This window comes from Suncus etruscus, chromosome 6, assembly GCF_024139225.1.
Source record: "Suncus etruscus isolate mSunEtr1 chromosome 6, mSunEtr1.pri.cur, whole genome shotgun sequence".
Taxonomy (NCBI): Eukaryota; Metazoa; Chordata; class Mammalia; order Eulipotyphla; family Soricidae; genus Suncus; species Suncus etruscus.
Genome location: NC_064853.1, coordinates 27,370,273 through 27,389,269, shown reverse-complemented (window position 1 = coordinate 27,389,269; position 18,997 = coordinate 27,370,273). Strand labels below are relative to the sequence as shown.

Sequence of the window (18,997 nt, the reverse complement as noted above, 5' to 3'; positions counted from 1 at the left end):
CCCCATAATTCTTTTTTAGGGAAAAGGGCCTTCCAAACAGTTCTCAGGAGGACCAGGGAAGTCACCTGTGAGTCACAGGCAACTGGCTAGCAGTTCATGCAAGGGCCCAAGGATGTAATGCCACTTGACCCCTTTACCTGAATCCCACTGACATCCCAGCTGACAACAGAAATATATAATAGTCGTCCTTTTAATAGACAGAGTCTATTTTTTTTAATTCTATGAATATTGTTTTAAAAAGAAAGAAAAAACGGAAAAAAACAAGAAGTCTCTTTCAGGGAACACTTCAAGACTCAATGGATGGGGGCCGGAGAGATAGCATGGAGGTAGGGCATTTGTCTTTCATGCAGAAGGACCGTGGTTCGAATCCTGGCATCCCATATGGTCCCCAAGCCTGCCAGAAGCGATTTCTGAGCAGGGAGCCCGGAGTTACCCCTGAGCACTGTCAGGTGTGACCCAAAAACAAAAAAAACAAAACAAAACAAAAAAAGACTCAATGGATGACTGAAACAATATATCTGTTGTACTGGTCCTATATATAGTATTACTTCCTATAAATAGCATGCCTATGATAAAGTATAATTTATGTCAAGCACAGTAACAAATTAGCAGTAATATCCATTAACAAAATTGCACAACTGTAATAACATACTATATATAAATTATAAAGTTTTGTGGTGAATGTGATCTCTCCCCCACTCTCAACCCAATATAGTATTTTTGGTCTACAGGTTAACTAAAATAACAGAAAGAAAAATTGTAGATAAGGAGAAATGTAAGGGAAAAGGCGGAGCAGAAGTGGCATAAGAAAGAGTGGTAGAAGGTATTGGACACTTTTGTGGTGGGGAAGCAATAACTTGATACATCAAAACTATAAATGTTAAAATTACTGGAGTCATGCTACTTTATAATAAAAATTAATTTTAAACAAGATAAATTAAAAGTACATGATATAAAGACTTTTTTAAAAAGTAAGAGGTCTCTTTTTACTTTTTAAAAAAATTTTCTTTTATTTATTTATTTATTTATTTATTTATTTATTTATTTTTGGTTTTTGGGCCACACCCGGCGGTGCTCAGGGGTTACTCCTGGCTGTCTGCTCAGAAATAGCTCCTGGCAGGCACGGGGGACCACATGGGACACCGGGATTCGAACCAACCACCTTTGGTCCTGGACTGGCTGCTTGCACCGCTGTGCTATCTCTCCGGGCCCTCTTTCTTTTATTTTTTATTTAATTTTTGTAATTTTATTTCTCTTCTTTTTCCACCTCCTTCAATTCAAACTATGTTACCATTATAGCATAATGCCCACGATGTCAGTTTCCTTTCAGGAAAGGAACCTTGATGTACAAGACACGGGAGAATACTACATAGGCTAGACTCCTCTTACAATGCTCACTACTATACTGCTTAGCACTCTAGATGTGAAAATTATTTTTATCCTAAAATTTAGCCTGCCACTGAGTCCCTAGAAATTAGAAAACGGTTTCTCTCTAATGTAATGGCCCAATTTATCTATTTACCTATTATTTACATTATTCTTTTTTTCTTTTCTTCTTTCTTTTAAGCTTTTTTTTTTTTTGGCGGGGGGGGGGGTCACACCAGCAGCGCTCTGGGTTACTCCTGGCTCTATGCTCAAAAATCGCTCCTGGCAGGTTGGGGGACCATAGGAAATGCCGGAATTCGAACCACCATTCTTTTGCATGCAAGGCAAACACCCTACCTCTATGCTATCTCTCTGGCCCCTCTTTTAATCTATTTTCATCTTTTTTTTTTTTCTTTTTGGGCCACACCAGGTGATGCTCAGGGGTTACTTCTGGCTATGTGCTCAGAAATTGCTCCTGGCTTGGAGAACCATATGGGATGCCAGGGGATCAAATCGCAGTCCATCCTAGATTAGGAAGTACAATGCAAATGCCCTTGCACCACCACTCCGGCCCCTATCTATTTTTTTTCTAATTTCAATTATTTTTTTCTCTTTTTTTTTTTTTTTTGTTTTTTTTTGGGGGGGGGCACACCCAGCGGTGCTCAGGGGTTACTCCTGGCTGTCTGCTCAGAAATAGCTCCTGGCAGGCACGGGGGACCATATGGGACACCGGGATTCGAACCAACCACCTCTGGTCCTGGATTGGCTGCTTGCAAGGCAAACACCGCTGTGCTATCTCTCCGGGCCCTAATTTCAATTATTTTAAGCACTCTGGCCCATCCCATAAGGGTCACGACTCTAACCACAACCTACGAATAAATCTCTAATATTTATAAGTGGGCATGAGTTTGTATGCAGTGGACTCCTCTATGTTTGTCTTAAATTGTATTAAAATATTAATATTTTAATTTAATTTAATTAATAAAATTAAAATATAAAAATAAAAATATTGTATTAAAAAATTCATGCCTGTATTTTATATAGCCGTGTTATATATTATCCCCTTCCCCCCTTTCAGAACTCCTCCTATCCTCTCACCCCCTCAATCCTGATCTATTATCTCTCCCTATTTAACCCTCTTCACCCTCACTTATTAACTCCTTAGGACCTGGGACCTACCCCAGTAAGCTGCCACCTGACTCCCAAAGTGAAGGGACAACCTCTCAGCCCTTCATCTTTCATCCCAGAAAGAAGCTGCAAATACTACTCCTGCTGACACAATCTTATGTATAGGAACAAGTTCTTATCTACTAGGGATAAGAACTCATAAATTTTATAATACAGGGGCACCTTCCACCTTGAACATATGTCATGGGGACTTGACCTAGACCTCAAGTATTCAAACATTGACCGTCTAACCCCAAACCCCAGATCCCAACATTGGAACTGGCATAGTTCCCTGAAGCAGCACCAGGAAGTAAACTTCCCCCATCGGAGTCCCTAATACCGCTCTGGTACCAACTTGCCCAGGGCAGGTTTATACAACACCCTGTTGATGAGAAAATAGCAACAACTTGATCTACCACATCACAACAACTTGATCTACCTCATGGTAAGATGCTATCAGAAGACACTCCATCCTTTGATCGGTGCAAAAACCTACCGTATTTATTCGAGTATAGCATGCAGAATTTTCTACCAAAATAAGAAATCAAAGTTTGGGTGCATGTTATAAACGAGGGCTGGGCTGGGGTGGCAGTGGCGGCTGGTCCAATGAGAGTACAGGCGAATTGTGAGTTCGCACCGCGCCTTTTCTGGACTACAGCCGCGCATCTCAAGAAACCTGGTCTATCTCTCGTGACATCCTAGGTTAAAACATCATGGGAAGACAGACCAAAAGAAATGATCATCAAGAGTTTTTTGGAGACAGGCATCAGCAATCAAATGGATGGCACAGAAGACGATCTGCTGCTTCCTGGAGCAGGATTTTCAGCCAGCACGGGCTGGCTACTGGCAGACCTCCGTATGTTCCAGGAGCCTCTTGGCCCGGCCTAGGGTAGGGGGGCCCAGACCTGGGTCACCCGACCCCCCTCTCCCCCTTTCCTCCGGATCTTCAGGTGGGTTTCTGGGAGGACCTGATGGGGCACTCTGGGTTTTCCCCACTCCCAGGCCGGCTCCAGAGATTGGCTTAGGGGGTGGAGTTTGATCTGGGGGGTGGCAGATAGCTGCTCAGTTATGCTCAGGCTGTCACTGGCAATTTCATACCAGTCTACATTTTGCAAACCGCTCGGGGGCTAGCACCCCCGAGTGAACATATACTCCTCCCAACCATCAGTACCCCAGATTTACCCTTCTTAACTTCAGTAACACACAGTTCTAATCTCTGACCAAGGACATACAGTGGATCTAACGATCCCAGAACTATTTAGAAGGACATAAATTGAACACATATTGAACACATATATCTTTTGAATATTTTATGTGTATTTTCTTTAACAGCTGTAACTCTCTATATATTCTTCTACCATGATGTTTCTATCCACTTTTCATCTTGTCTTTTCTTTGTAAGCTGTTCAGTAAGGATTGTTGGTGGAACTGTCCCTCAGTTTAATGCCTATAATTGAACTATGTCATGGAAATTGCTGGTCTTGTTCCTATTGCCTCCAGATGAGCCGATAACGCTTCATGGCATTGATCCTTGTTTGCAGAGACACATTAAAATGGGAAAACACTATACATACAGATAAGTTCTTATCTAATAAATCTCAGTACAATGTACCTTACACCCTGAACATTGATATAATGACCTGGCACAGGCCTCAGAAGAATGGGCATCCTCCTTTCCCGCCGGAACCAGGCAAGCTATCTACGAAACATCCAAGGTCTTTTATAGCAACAGCTGGAAGCAGTCCTCTACCAGGAAAGACACTACCAAGGGTCTGACATCGACCTCCTAAAAAGAGACTTCCGTTTACACTGAGAAGACTTGACAACAACAATGACCTGCTCTACAGGACATGGTTCTCTCTAGTGCCCCTTAAGTGTGAGGTGAAACGAGAGGATGCTCTGCACCATCCTGACTGCAATATGGGATATGTAGACTCCAGGATCTTTAATACAGAAGCATGATACCAACAACAGAGACTATGTGAGGAATGGAGGTGTATTGCCACTACAGACGATGACTTGAATTGGACAAACTAGTTTGCCTGGAGCCTAGAGTCAGTCCTGTGCCAGGAAACTTCAGGGGTAGAATTTCCTTGTATTTAGACCATAATTTTTCTTTCCATGTCCCTTATATTTTGGTGGGCCTATGCAAACAAATGCCACTCTAACACCATTTTTCACTATGTTCCCTTGACTCCAATCCTTAAGAAAAACAACCCACTAAAACTTTTGAGGTTAACTTAAACTAGTAAGCATGTGCATGGAACTAGATAAATGTACTTTGCCCTCAATGTTTAAGGAGTTACATAAGTCTAATGTCGTTAGATTATATTGTGTGCTGCTAAAAATAGTATGTACTACAACTGGCGGTTTGAGGGACAAAGTAATTGTATTGTACATGGGTTCAGTTTTGTTTTTCTTAATGTTCTTTGGCTGAAAGTTCAAGGCTGGGATATCATCGAATGGGACTACAGAGAATTCTGTTTATGGGTGATTGTGCTTCCACTGTAACTTTACCCTGTCCTCTTTCTTTGCATCTTTGTTGTCATAATTAAAATTAAAAAAAAAAAAAAAGAAAAATGAAAAACATTCTTGCAATAATAATTTTCAGGCACAAAAGAGAGGAGGACTGGAAGTTACAGCTCACCTCATGAAGCTCACCACAAACAGGGATGAGTTTAATTAGAGAAATAACTACATTGTGAACTATCCTAACAATGAGAATGTATGAGGTAAATAAAAAACTTGTCTAGAGTATAGGTGGGGGTAGGGTGGGAAGGAGGGAGATTTGGGACATTGGAGATGGGAATGTTACACTGGTGATGGGTGGTGTTCTTTACATAACTGAAACCTAAACACAATCATGTATGTAATCAAGGTGTTTAAATAAAATATGTATAAAAAAAGATATTGCCTATCAAAAAAAAAAAAAGAAGACAACCTGCTGTGGAATTCAGACTCAGAAGAAAGCGAAAAAACTGGAGAAATAGATGTTCCTGCCATCTGGGACACTGATGAAAAATTAACTCGAGAAGAATGGGAACAACTGTTTAGTGTATCTGATGATGAATCTGACTTTAAAGCACTTTAAATAAATATTGTTACCGGTAATTTTATTTCAGTATTGTGTTTATACCAGCTTACGTTGTCAATAAATGATTTTTATCATGGCTGCACGTGTTCAACAACATTTTTTTGTCAATTACAATGCTTGGTGTGAAACAAAATTTTATACCGATTTTTCATCAAAAATTATGGGTGCATGTTATATTCGAATAAATATGGTAGATCACTAAATACAGAAGACTGACTACAACAACCATGACTGAGCAGAACTTCTGGAACCATAAAGAAAGACCCCATTCTAGACTTTGTCCTAGGATCTGTGCAAAATCCAAGATCTCCAATTACAGAGCACTGACTTTGACAACCACAACCAAGCAGAACATTTCCTGGCACCACAAAGACATTGAGGTTCAACAATGAACAGTTGCAGAGCCTGTAGTCGAACTCATGACAGTATGCTTCAATGGTGGAGACATCCTGTATCTCTTAGGCCAAGGGAATTTTCTTTCTAATTTCACCAATTTTGATGTGTCTATGCAAAAAAACAAAACAAAACAAAACAAAACTAAAAAACTCACCATACCAGCCCCTCTCCCCTTTTTTAAATTCATATTTATAGCTCCTAAACAGGGACTCCCACCTGCTTTCTTTTTAATCAAAACTATAGAACATTGATCATCTTGTTCTGTCTCATATTTTTGTCTCCCTACAAAATGAGGGGAAAAAAATGTGGATGGTATCAGGGGCAAAGCAGTCTCATGAGCATTGAGTGGAAATAAAAAATGATCAGACTTAAATACCCAACTCAAAACTAATGACAACAGAATCTAGAGACCCAAACTACAACAAGCTATCCACAAAAGGGACCTGTTACACTAGAATCCAGGGGACTAAGTGTGAAGGTATGGGATGCATGCTGGGAAGAGTGGTGGAGGGAGAGCAACACTGGCGGTGGGAATGATTCTAATTCACTCTCACTATATACCTTAAATATAACTGTAAAAGACTTGTAATTCACATTGGTCTCAATAAAAAAAAATTTTTTAAATGTAAGAAAAGGTTTAAGAGTAGAGGTGAGGGTTGGGGCCGGAGAGATAGCATGGAGGTAAGGCATTTGCCTTGCATGCAGAAGGTCGGCAGTTCAAATCCTGGTATCCCATATGGTCCCTCGAGCCTGCCAGTTGCGATTTCTGAGCATAGAGCCAGGAGTAACCCCTGAGCGCTGCCGAGTGTGGCCCAAAAGTAAAATAAATAAATAAAATAAAATAAAATAAAAAATAAAAGAGTAGAGGTGAGGGAAAAAGTTCAAGCAAAATGAACTGCTGAGAACAGATGTCTCGGTAACAACCATTAGAGAAGCTAAAGAAAGAATTTATTGAATGAATTAACCTGAGTAGCAGACAGAAAACAAAACATAAGCTACCAGAGAAAATTTCAGTTAAAAGATAAATTAAGAAAAAATACTTTTGGGCCGGGCGGTGGGGCTACAGGTAAGGTGCCTGCCTTGCCTGCGCTAACCTTGGACGGACCGCGGTTCGATCCCCCGGTGTCCCATATGGTCCCCCAAGCCAGGAGCAACTTCTGAGCGCATAGCCAGGAGTAATCCCTGAGCATTACCGGGTGTGGCCCAAAAAAAAAAAAACCAAAAAAAAAAAAAAAAAAAAAAAAAAAGAAAAAATACTTTTAATGGAAGTTTTATAAAAGTCCAGTAGATGCGGATACAGCTTGTTTATAATCTAATAGGTAACCAATAACTCTTCGATGGACTGTCTTTCCTAAAATGCCTCCCTTTTGTAATTTTACTATGATTTATAATATACTGAAGATGTGCCTTGAGGCTACTTTCTTCATCTTTCATTTAATTAATAAAATATGATCTATTTTTTTTAAATTATAAGGTCGGAAATGTGGCTCAGTGGTACTATCCTGCATGTGTGAGGGCCTGGTTTGTGGGGGAAAATTTTTTTCTATAATTATAGTCTTTGTTTTCAAGTTTTCATTAAGCTTGAATTGTTTTCTGGAATAAAATTTACTTTAAAATAATCTTAAATATAACTGAATTACAGACATTCATATCATAATTATGATATTCTTAGCTTAAAAAGTATACTCAATTACTAAGCACCCCCTAGTGGCAAGTAAAATCAAGAAAAATTTTTTTCCTAGTTTCTAGTTTTCACTAAACCATGCAGTTGAAATAAATGATCTGTAAGCAATAATCTAAGATTCTATCATTTTTCTCTAACATTCTGCTAAATTATTATAAAGCTCTCACAGCAAATTCAACATTGGAATTTCATGAATATTCTTGAAAAGTTATAATAAAATAATATAAATGACCTTCTAAGCATATATATAGAAGAATTACAAGATTACTTTTAAAAAGGAAGGTTTCAGATCAGAGTGATGATAAATAATACATCCAATGCAGGCAGCCAACCCGGGTGCAATCCCTGGTACCCCAATTATCCCTGAGTAGAGGTGCAGAGTAAGTCTTGAGCATAGCCAGGTTTGGCCCCAAAACAAAAATCATTAAACATAAATTTAAAAAGGAGCTTCTCTTTAAAATACTTTTTTCATTTGTTTGTTTGTTTGGGGCGGGTTTTTTGTTTGTTTGTTTGTTTTGGCCTGTTCCAGTCACGCTCAGGGGTTACTCCTGACTATGGGCTCAAAAATTGCTTCTAGCGTGGGGGACCATATGGGACGATGGGGGATCAAACCACAGTCCATCCTGGGCCAGTGCCTCCAAGGCAGACACCTTACCGCTCCACACCACCGCTCCGTCCCCTCTTTGAAATAGTTTTATATAATTTGTCATGGAGCCTAAAATTTACAGTTGATAGAGACTTTAGAATCAGCAATATTTGGGGCCATAGCGATAGCATAGTGGTAGGGTGTTTGCCTTGCATGTGCCCAACCCAGGTTCAATCCTCGGCATCCTATATGATCCCTTGAAACTGCCAGGAGTGATTTCTGAATGCAGAGCCAAGAGTAACCCTTGAGTGCTATTGGTTGTGGCCTTAAAACAAACAAACAAACAAACAAACAAGTAAAAACAAAAAGAATCAGTATTTGTTAACCTTGAACAATTCACAAAACTCTTGAGGAACCAGAGCAATAGCACAGAGGATAAGGCTTTTTTGCCTTGCATGCGGCCAACCCGGGTTCAAACCCTGGCATTCATTTGGTCCCCTGAGCTCACCAGGAATAATTTCTGAGCACAAAGCCTGGGAAAAAAAACCCTGAGCACTACAGAGTGTGGCCCAAAACAAAAAAAAACTCTTTTGAACACCATAATCCATCCATAAAATAGAGGTTTAGAGTTGGTCTGTTGGGTTGGGGATGCATGAATCCTGGTTTTAATTTCCAGTCTAGAAAAAGTAAAAACTGCCCTATATTCTTTTTTCATTAGCAGAAGTGTTCTCATATATTTCTTTCTTCCACGCAGAAACTCTATCCTATGGCTTTTTGTTTAGCTTGAATTTGTCTGTTCTTACTATTTTAACACAGAAAACAGCATCCATTATAATATGTTAAATACCCAAAAGCCAACAAGTAATGGCTACTTTCCTGCTATAAGCAGTACTCCTTTTAAGCTAGAGAGAGATAGTATAGTAGATAAGAGTGTTTGTCTTGCATGCAGTCAACCCAGGTTCGATTCCCAGAATCCATATAGTCCCCCAAGCACAAGCAGGACTAATTCCTGAGTGCAAATCCAGGAGAAAAAACAGAGCCAAGTATGACCAAAAAAGAAAAAGAAAAAGAAAGGAAAAAAGCATCCATTGTCCAATAAACATAGCATTTCATATCACTGTTGCCTAGTGCTTGCATAACCTTGCTTAGAGATTGCACAATTAGCAAACTAACTGTATACGGTCAGACAAAAAGCAATGAAGACCATTTCCATTAGTCTATAAAGACAGTGTGATAAAGCCACTTAATTATGCTGCAAAAAAGAAATAGATTCTTTTTTTTTTTTTTAAAGAAATAGATTCTAACCTACATTGTCTCCTACCCTTTTGAAACTACTTGGATATTGAATGACAGTGACTATACTCTACATACTCAACCGAAAACTGAAGTTCTGCTTGACTAGATAGAGACATTTACAGAACTCTTTGTTTAACTTAATCTCATCTGATAATTATACCAAAATTATTATAATCACAAGTGACCTTGGCTACTTGTGAAAGCATGCAAAAAACTTAATTTCCTAACAATATATGATTTGTACATAGACAATTGAGAGCAACCCAAGACTTTAATTTTTACCCTAAAACAATGAAGATTATTGATACAATTATACTAAACATTTTTACTTAAGTACTTTCTACTTCGACAGGGCCAAATTAAATTTTCCTACTTAACAATAAGAAATGTATATTTGGGCCAGAGAGATAGCATGGAGGTAGGGCACTCGCCTCGAGTACAGAAGGACAGTGGTTCGAATCCCAGCATTCCATGTGGTCCCTGAGCCTGCCAGGGGCGATTTCTGAGCACAGAGCCAGGAGTAATCCCTAAGCGCTGCCGGTGTGACACCCCCCCCCCCAAAATAAATGTGTATTTGCTTCTCCATTCACAGTACTCCAAAACTTGCAATTTCCCAAATTGTAAGAATAAAAAAGGTAAAGGATAAAGGAATCTTTTTCTATTCATTACAAGCCTCTGTTAGCCATATTTGAGTTGTTAATAAGGTCACTTTCAGAAAATACTCTACATAAAAGCTGACTGCAAGAAAAATAAACCTTGTGATTAGAGTTGTATTGTTCAGTCACCATCATCCCCCATCCACTCCACCTAACTATGGGGATGCAAGGGTCTCAAACTCAATTTACCTGCAGGCCGCAGGAGGCAAAGTCGGGGTGATCCTTGAGTGCAAGTCAGTAGTAAGCCTTGAACATAAGGGGGTGTGACCCAAACAACTAAAACAAAACAAAACAAAAAAAGATTCCTAGGCAGGGCCACAAAATGTTGTTCGGAGGGCCATTTGTGGCCCGCGAGTTTGAGACCCCTGGATAGAAGAATCACTAATAAGCTATGATTTAATTACCCATGCCTATGTAATAATGTCTCCATAAAGAATCATAGTTGAAGGGTTTTGAAAAGCTTCCAAAATGATTAATAAAAATGTATCTGTGTGACACTCAAAGATTGGGTATTATTGATCAAGTTTGAAAACAAAGAAGATTCTGTGCTTAAGACACTTCTGGTTTTTATCTTAAACATCTCTTCCTCTGACAGCTTATATATTTGTTCTTTAAAATATGTGTTGTCCAATCAGTGATGGCAGGGATGTGGAGAGAAAGGAACTCTCATTCATTGCTGGTGGGAATGCCGTCTAGTCCAGACCTTATGGAAAACAATATGGAGATTCCTCAAGAAACTGGAAATTGAGCTCCCATTTGAGCCAGCTACACCACTCCTAGGAATACAAAAATCCCTTCCTCACACCTATATTCATCACAGCACTTTTTACAATAGCCAGACTGGAAACAACCAAGACACCCTTCAACAGATGAATGGCTAAAGAAACTGTGGTACATATACACAATGGAATATTATTCAGCCGTCAGGAGAAATGAAGTCATGAAATTTTCCTATACATGATTGGACATGGAATCTATTATGCTGAGTGAAATTAGTCAGAGGGAGAGAGATACAGAATAGTCTCACTCATCTAGGGATTTTAAGAAAAATTAAAGACATTGAAATAATTCCCAGACATGGAGGCCAGAAGGACCGAATCAAGATATGAGCTCCAAATATGATGTCTCAAGAGTGGTGAGTGCAGTATAACTATGCTGAGAACTATCATAACAATGTTAGTGAGTGAGGAATGTAAAAAGCCTGTCTCAAATACAGGCAGGGGGTGGGGTGGGGAGGGAAGAGATGGGGGCATTGGTGATGGAAGGTTGTACTGGTCAAAGGGGGGGTGCTCTTGTTTTGACTGAAACCCAATTACAATTATGTTTGTAATCACAGTGTTTAAATAAAGAAATTTAAAAAAAATTTTAAATGTGTTGTCATAAATTGATAATGTTAAGCATTTTTTTGAGTTATCTAAGTTATAATTATCTAACTAAAAAAAGGAATTGTAGGAATTTCCAATTTAGACCAAATAAAAGTGTCATTTGGACACATATATGTGTGCCATGTATGTACGTACATGTGTGTGTTCAGTGCTTATTCCTAACTCTGTGCTCAGATAGCACTTCTGTCACTCTCAACAGAGCTCAGGGGAAAATGTAGGGTTTCAGGGATCAGACCTGTGTTGGCCATGAGCAAGGCAAGCACCATACCCATTGCGCTATCACCCTGGTCCCATATGAACTGATTTTTACATAATAACTTTTTGCTAAAGATTTTCCTTGGAACAAAAATTCTACCATTGAAATAAAACAAATAATCCAGTTTGAAAAATAGTAACTATTAACCTTTACTATTAAATTAAAACTTTATAAAATCCTTGATTTGATAATGATAGCTGATACAATTTAAAGTAATTTAACAAACTATTCATTTCAGATTCCCAGGAAAAGTGAAAAAATCTTACCCAGCATGACTTGATGATGGTGGTGGCAAGTCTGGTGTAAGGACATAAAGACTGTTGTTTTTTGGCAAGTGTAGTGATTTCAAGACCGTCTGAAAAAAGAAAATAAAAATTTCTTGAAATTTGCAAATTTGACATTTGAATTTCTATCTTTTAACAAGTAAGGTAATGCAAAAATAACATTAGATCCAAAAACACCTTTTTCTCCCAGGTATAAATTAACATAAATCTGAATGGCAAATATAGTAAAATTCTTTAGTTCGTGTAGATACAATACACAAAATGAGATTCACCTATCTTTTCAATGAAAATGCATATTCCATTCCCATATCATTATCAAAATAGAGCTGGATTGGTTTTTGGAGTTAGGGTACTAAAAGAAGTAAGTGATCTTTAAGCCTGAGAGCTAGTACAAGGGGTTATGTACTTCCTTATATGTTCTGATACTAGTTTGATCCTTGGCACTGATTACTGTCATCTCCCTCTCTCACAAAGCACCACCTCAAGTAACTTCTGAGCATACAACCAGCAGTAATTCCAAAACCGAAATTAAATTGAAATTAAGTGATCTAGAAAGATGAGAAATAGTAAACTCAGAGTTTGAAGTAAACTTTCAATTCAGAATTCAGTAAGTTATGAGGTATCAACATTTTAATATAAAATAAGCATTGTGGGACCAAAGAGACAGTATAGAGGGTATAATGTTTGCGTTGCATATAGCTGACCCAAATTCAGTCTTCAACATCCCATACAGCTAGAACTGATTCCCGAGAGCTGAGTCAAAAATAACACCTGAGCATTGCAGGTGTGACCCCAAAACAAAATAAAAGTAAACATTGTGTTAAATAATAATCATTATTAATAAATCATAATCATTATTATTATTTAATAACAAATAATAATCCCATACTGGATGATACAGCACTGTGGGGAGTGCTAAATTGATCCAGGGGAGCAGCAGTAACCTCAGGTACAACTGGAAAGTGCTTTCTATTTATTCATTTAAAGATGACAGCCTTTCAGAGAGCACTGAGTGATTTTTTTTTCCCCTGAAAAGGAGAATATAAAGTGAAATAAGTTCAGGAACAGAAATATATATTAGGTGACTCTGCCAAACTATGAGTATTGTGAACATATTTAAGATAGGTTAGTTTCAGTGATGAATTACATGAAGAAAATACATTTTCAACTTAAGGTGTTCTCAAATTATGATTAATGTACCTGGACACAATATCATCATAAATCAAAAAACTTTGCAATCTAACAGGAGTACTTTTATACCAAAAATGTATAACTTCTTTAGAAATTATGTTACCTATATAGAATTAACATGCAAACAAAGGACATATATATATATATATAACCTTTTTTGTTAATTTTACTTGTGGATTATAGATAAATGCTTAGTTTACCACTTAAATTACTCTTGTTCCTTTGCCAAATCATCATTTCAAATTCCTCAAATTATAAGTATAATGAAATATGGATACTTCAAGTCATCTATCCATTGATTCCACATGTTTTTGGTGCTTACTGTAATAGGTATTGAATATACAATGATAGAAGATCCCTCTACTCTTGGTTTCATTATGGAGAATGCTATAATGGGCACAATAACTTATACTAAAAATATTTGAGAAATAAACACTTAGGCTAAGACTTATGAAAAAGAACCATGCTTATGAAAAACTCCAAGCATTCCAACCAGGTAAGTAATATCTGTCAATTAAAGATGTAAAAAAATTGAGTGTGTTGGAACAGTCAATGGTGCACCACAAACTTATGCTACAGGTTCCACTCATAGAACACCTTTTTTTAATTTGGATTATTTATTTAATATTAATTTTTGTTTATTTATATTTTATATTCATCAATTTTTAATTTACATTACATTTTATTTATTTACTTTTTATTTTTAGAATACACTGCATTTTTTTTTATTTCTTAGAAAATATTAAAGAGGGGCTTGAGCAATAGCACAGCGGGTAAGGCATTTGCCTTGCAGTTGGTCAACCCAGGTTTGATCCCTGGCATCTCACATGATCCCCAGAGCCTGCCAAGAGCGATTTCTGAGCGCAGAGCCAGCAATAACACCTTCAGATGTGGACCTCCAAAAATAATAAAAAACAATAGACTAAAAGATTAAAGAAAGTGTGACTTTAAAGAAAGTCATCAAATCAAAACAAGCTCTTCTTCATACAAGAAATATGAGAAATTTTGTTCATTTTTATTTGTATAAACTTTCTAAGAGAAATGAATACTATCTACAGTTTTATATATATACACACACTTAATACATGTATTTATTTATTTACTTATTTATTTATTTACTTATTTATTTATTTATTTTGGCTCTGAGACCACACCTGGTATTGTTTAGGGGTTATTCCTGGCTTTGTGTCATTCCTGGTGGTGCTTTCTGAGTCACATATGATGCCAGCTATTGAATTGGGGTTGATCATGTGCAAGACAAGTGCCTTATCCCTGTATTATCTCTCTAGTTCTACAGTCTTTTGATAGGCATTTTAGCAATGTAAAATGGCCTACTTGTTTGTAGATTCATCAAACACGTTTGACAAATCACTACTTCCTTTTATTTCTCTTTCTTTCATTTTTCTCTCTTCTTCCCTCTACTTTTTTCTTTCTATCCTTTATTCTTCTTCAATCAATTTCAAAAAAAGCTCTTGCTGTCAGTTCCTCCTTAGAAAATAGAACCTCTATACTTAAGATGCAGAGGACGATACTACATAGGGTAACCACTTCCTATAGTCCTAACCACCATTGCTTAGTCCTCACCATTGCTTAGTACTCTAGATGCAAAAACTGTGCTTATCCTAAAAAGCTCCAGCCACTATATAATCCTGAAACCTTCATTTAGCAAAGACTACCCTTGTCAGTGATGAAGAGCCTCAAAAGTGGAAAACCCTCCAATGCCGATGCACTGGCCCAATCCTCTTTAACTTATTTTTACCATATTTACTTATTCTTCTTTTCTCTTCTCTCTTATCTTTTGTTTTCCCCTCCTTTCTCTCCTAAGCCATATCCTAACCAATTATTTATCTTTTTATCTCAATCATATCTTTTTTCTTCTTGGGGTGGGGGGCTCACACCCAGCAGTACTCAGGGGTTACTCCTGGCTCTACGCTCAGAAATCACTCCTAACTATGTTTGAATCCTGGCATCCCATATGGTCCCCTGAGCCTGCCACGAGCGATTTCTAAGCATAGAGCCACGAGTAACTCCTGAGCACTGCCAGGTGTGACCCAAAAACCAAAAACCAAAAAAAAAAAAAGAATTATGGGGCCGGGCGGGGGCGCTGGAGGTAAGGTGCCTGCCTTGCCTGCGCTAGCCTAGGATGGACCGCGGTTCGATCCCCCGGCGTTCCATATGGTCCCCCAAGAAGCCAGGAGCAACTTCTGAGCGCATAGCCAGGAGTAACCCCTGAGCGTCACAGGGTGTGGCCCAAAAACCAAAAAAAAAAAAAAAAAAAAAAAAAGAATTATAATTTACTTTGACCACAATAAAAATTTAAAAAAAAATTTTTTTTAGTTAAAAAAAAATAAGGGGGCCGGGAAGGTGGCGCTAGAGGTAAGGTGTCTACCTTGCAAGCGCTAGCATAGGATGGATCGCGTTCGATCCCCCGGTGTCCCATATGGTCCCCCCAAGCCAGGAGCGATTTCTGAGTGCTTAGCCAGGAGTAACCCCTGAGCATCAAACGGGTGTGGCCCAAAAACCAAAAAAATAAAAAAATAAAAAAAATAAAATAAGGACACTGGTGAAAAGCACTCCGATGCTGATGAAGATACAGTAACTTTATACATCAAATCCATAAACAATAATACTATTTTAACCATGTTACTAAAAAAAAATTTTAGTGTGTTAAAAAATGAACAAGAGGGGGCCAGAGCGATAGCACAGTGGCAGGACATTTGCCTTGCATGTGGCCAAACCAGGACAGACCCAGGTAGGATCTCCAGCATCCCAAGCTTGCCAGGAGTAACTTCCAAGTGCAGAGCCAGGAGTAACCCCTGAATGCTGCCAGATATGACCAAAACAAAGAGAAAATAAATAAAATAAAAATACAATATCTTTAAACCATGTTTCAGCCTAAATATTATTCAAAGTATAATTTGAAAAAATAGCTATGTTTTTTATTTTAAAAAGTGATATAATTCAGTTTATGTTTTACAAAGATAAATGTGGCAACTATATGAAGAAGTACTGAGAGAACTCACGAGAGCTGTGAATCATATTTAAGAAAAGATGAGAGCCCATGAATAGCTAAAGCAATCCTTGAGAAAAGGAATATGGAAGACATTACTTTACACAAATTTAAATTGTATTACAAAGCAATAGTTATTAAAAACAGCATGGTATTGGAATAAAGACAGATCCTCAGATCAGTGGAATAGACTTGAGTATTCATAGACTGTTCCCCGGGGATACAATCAACTAATCTTTCATAGAGGGGCAAGAAATCCAAAATGAACCAAGGAAAACCTCTTCAACAAGTGGTGCTAGCACAACTGGTTAGCCACTTGCAAAAAAGCAAACTATGAGGCCCCATCTAAGACCATGTACAAAGGTCAAATCCAAATGGATTAAAGACCTTGATATCAGTCCTGAAAAAGCACTCTCCAAACAAGTGGAAGCAGAGATAAACAGATGGGAGGGAGGGAGGGAGAGAGGGAGGGAGGGAGGGAGGGAGGGAGGGAGGGAGGGAGGGAGGGAGGGAGGGAGGGAGGGAGGGAGGGAGGGAGGGAGGGAGGGAGGGAGGAAGGAAGGAAGGAAGGAAGGAAGGAAGGAAGGAAGGAAGGAAGGAAGGAAGGAAGGAAGGAAGGAAGGAAGGAAGGAAGGAAGGAAGGAAGGAAGGAAGGAAGGAAGGAAGGAAGGAAGGAAGGAAGGAAGGAAGGAAGAGAGGGGCCAGAGAGATATCATGGAGGTAGGGAATTTGCGTTGCATGCAGAAGGATGGTGGTTCAAATCCCGGCATCCCATATGGTCCCCCGAGCCTGCCAGGAGCGATTTCTGAGCATAGAGCCAGGAGTAACCCTAAGCGCTGCCAGGTATGACCCCCCCCACCCAAAAAAAAAAAAGAAGAAGAAAAGAAAATATGAGAGGCTGGAACAAAAGGAGTTTTGCCTTGCATGCTACCAATGTAAGCTGCATGAGTTCTATCCCTGCTTTCCCATATGGTTTCCTGGACCCTGAGCATAGAGCCAAGAGTAGCCCAGAGTACCACCAGTGTGCTTCCCCTCATTTAAAAGAAAAAAAAAAAGATTAAATAATGCAATTTACTACAACATGGATAGAACTGAAGGTGTCAGGTTAAGTAAAGTCAACCAGAAAAATTTTATTATTTATTCAAATATTAAAATACACTGTCTTTAAAAATATCTTTAAGGGGCCAGAGAGATAGCATGGAGGTAGCGCATTTGCTTTGCATGCAGAAGGACGGTGGTTCGAATCCCGGCATCCCATATGGTCCCCTGAGTCTGCCAGGAGTGATTTCTGAGCATAGAGCCAGGAGTAACTCCTGAGCACTGCCAGGTGTGACCCAAAAACCAAAAACAAAAAAAAAACTTTGAAATGACTCTCTTTATAAAATACTGATAATTCCATGCAAGACAAATTAATATCCATAGGTTCTCAATAAATGAATGAATGAATAAATAATATAAACATATTAAAGAATTTTAGGTGGGGACAGGAGTGATAGGACTGCAGGTAAGGCATATTGTGTAGCACACAGCTCATTTGGATTCAATCCCTGTAACCCCATATGGTCCTAACCACAGTCAACAGTGATCCCTGAGCACAGTTAGGTGAGGCTCCCCATGCCCTTGCCAAAAAAAAACCTATTTCATAGTAAGCACATTGTTACAAAATCCCATTTTCTGTGTTCATAAAAAAATTATTTATTGGACATTATAATATTCACATTTACATATTATCTGTGATTATTTTCATGCTATCACAAAGAATCCAGTAATTGCAAGGAAAACAATATGGGCCCACATGTCCAAAAAATATGTACAGAAAAAAATATCTTCTGGGGCCTGAGCAATAGCACAGCGGTAGCATGTTTGCCTTGCACATGCTGACCCAGAATGGACCTCAGTCTGATCCCTGGCATCCCATATGGTCCCCTGAGCCAGGAGCAATTTCAGAGAGCACAGCCGGAGTAACCCCTGAGCATCACCGGGTGTGGCCCAAAAACCAAAACAAAGAAACAAAAAAAACTTCTGACTCTTAATACAGCATATCATTTACGTGTGATTAAAATTTACAAATATCTTGCCAATCTGAAATTTCTATAAATATCTTACTTAGATACCCAGGATATGCCCATATATCAAATAAATTCACAAATAATTATTTGCAAGCAAATTGTCTAAAAGAAGCATCACAAAAAATGAATCAAAGGTTGAAGATTCTAAGCCCAGGAATGTGTGTGTAGCTCTGGATTAAACAAAAAGGACAAAATGAAACAAATAACTTACACTGTCTTCCACATCTCCAGTCTTCCAACCTTTTAACAGCATTTTAGACATTGGTATCTGGAGTTCATTTTCAAGAATTTGTTTAATCTCGCCTGTAAAAATAAGAAGAGAATATTACTAGAAATATAATAAAATCAACAATTGTTCATAGAAGGGCTCACATCAGTGTTTGCCACACACAATATCTGTTTGATGAATAAGAAAAATCGAAGTATTCCACACTTCCAATATGTATCAAAAGCTATGGTGCCTTTGGAAGAATTCAGATTTAGTATTATAAAGGACTAGATAATAAACTAGTTACATAGTTAATTAAATTACTGAATTTTAAAGACACAGATATCAGT

The 18,997-nt window shown here is 38.3% G+C and overlaps 1 protein-coding gene across 1 annotated transcript in view; it reads right to left on the bottom strand.

Annotated features, from left to right (window-relative positions):
• Positions 1-18,997, bottom strand: part of FAF1 (Fas associated factor 1) — a 402,771-nt gene that overhangs the window by 258,854 nt on the left and 124,920 nt on the right. Inside the window, exons 5-6 of the mRNA XM_049774743.1 lie at positions 18,651-18,742; positions 12,152-12,240 (exon numbers count right to left, since the gene is read on the bottom strand). Of these exons, the coding sequence (XP_049630700.1) occupies positions 12,152-12,240; positions 18,651-18,742 (181 nt within the window). The remainder of the gene's footprint in view (positions 1-12,151; positions 12,241-18,650; positions 18,743-18,997) is intronic.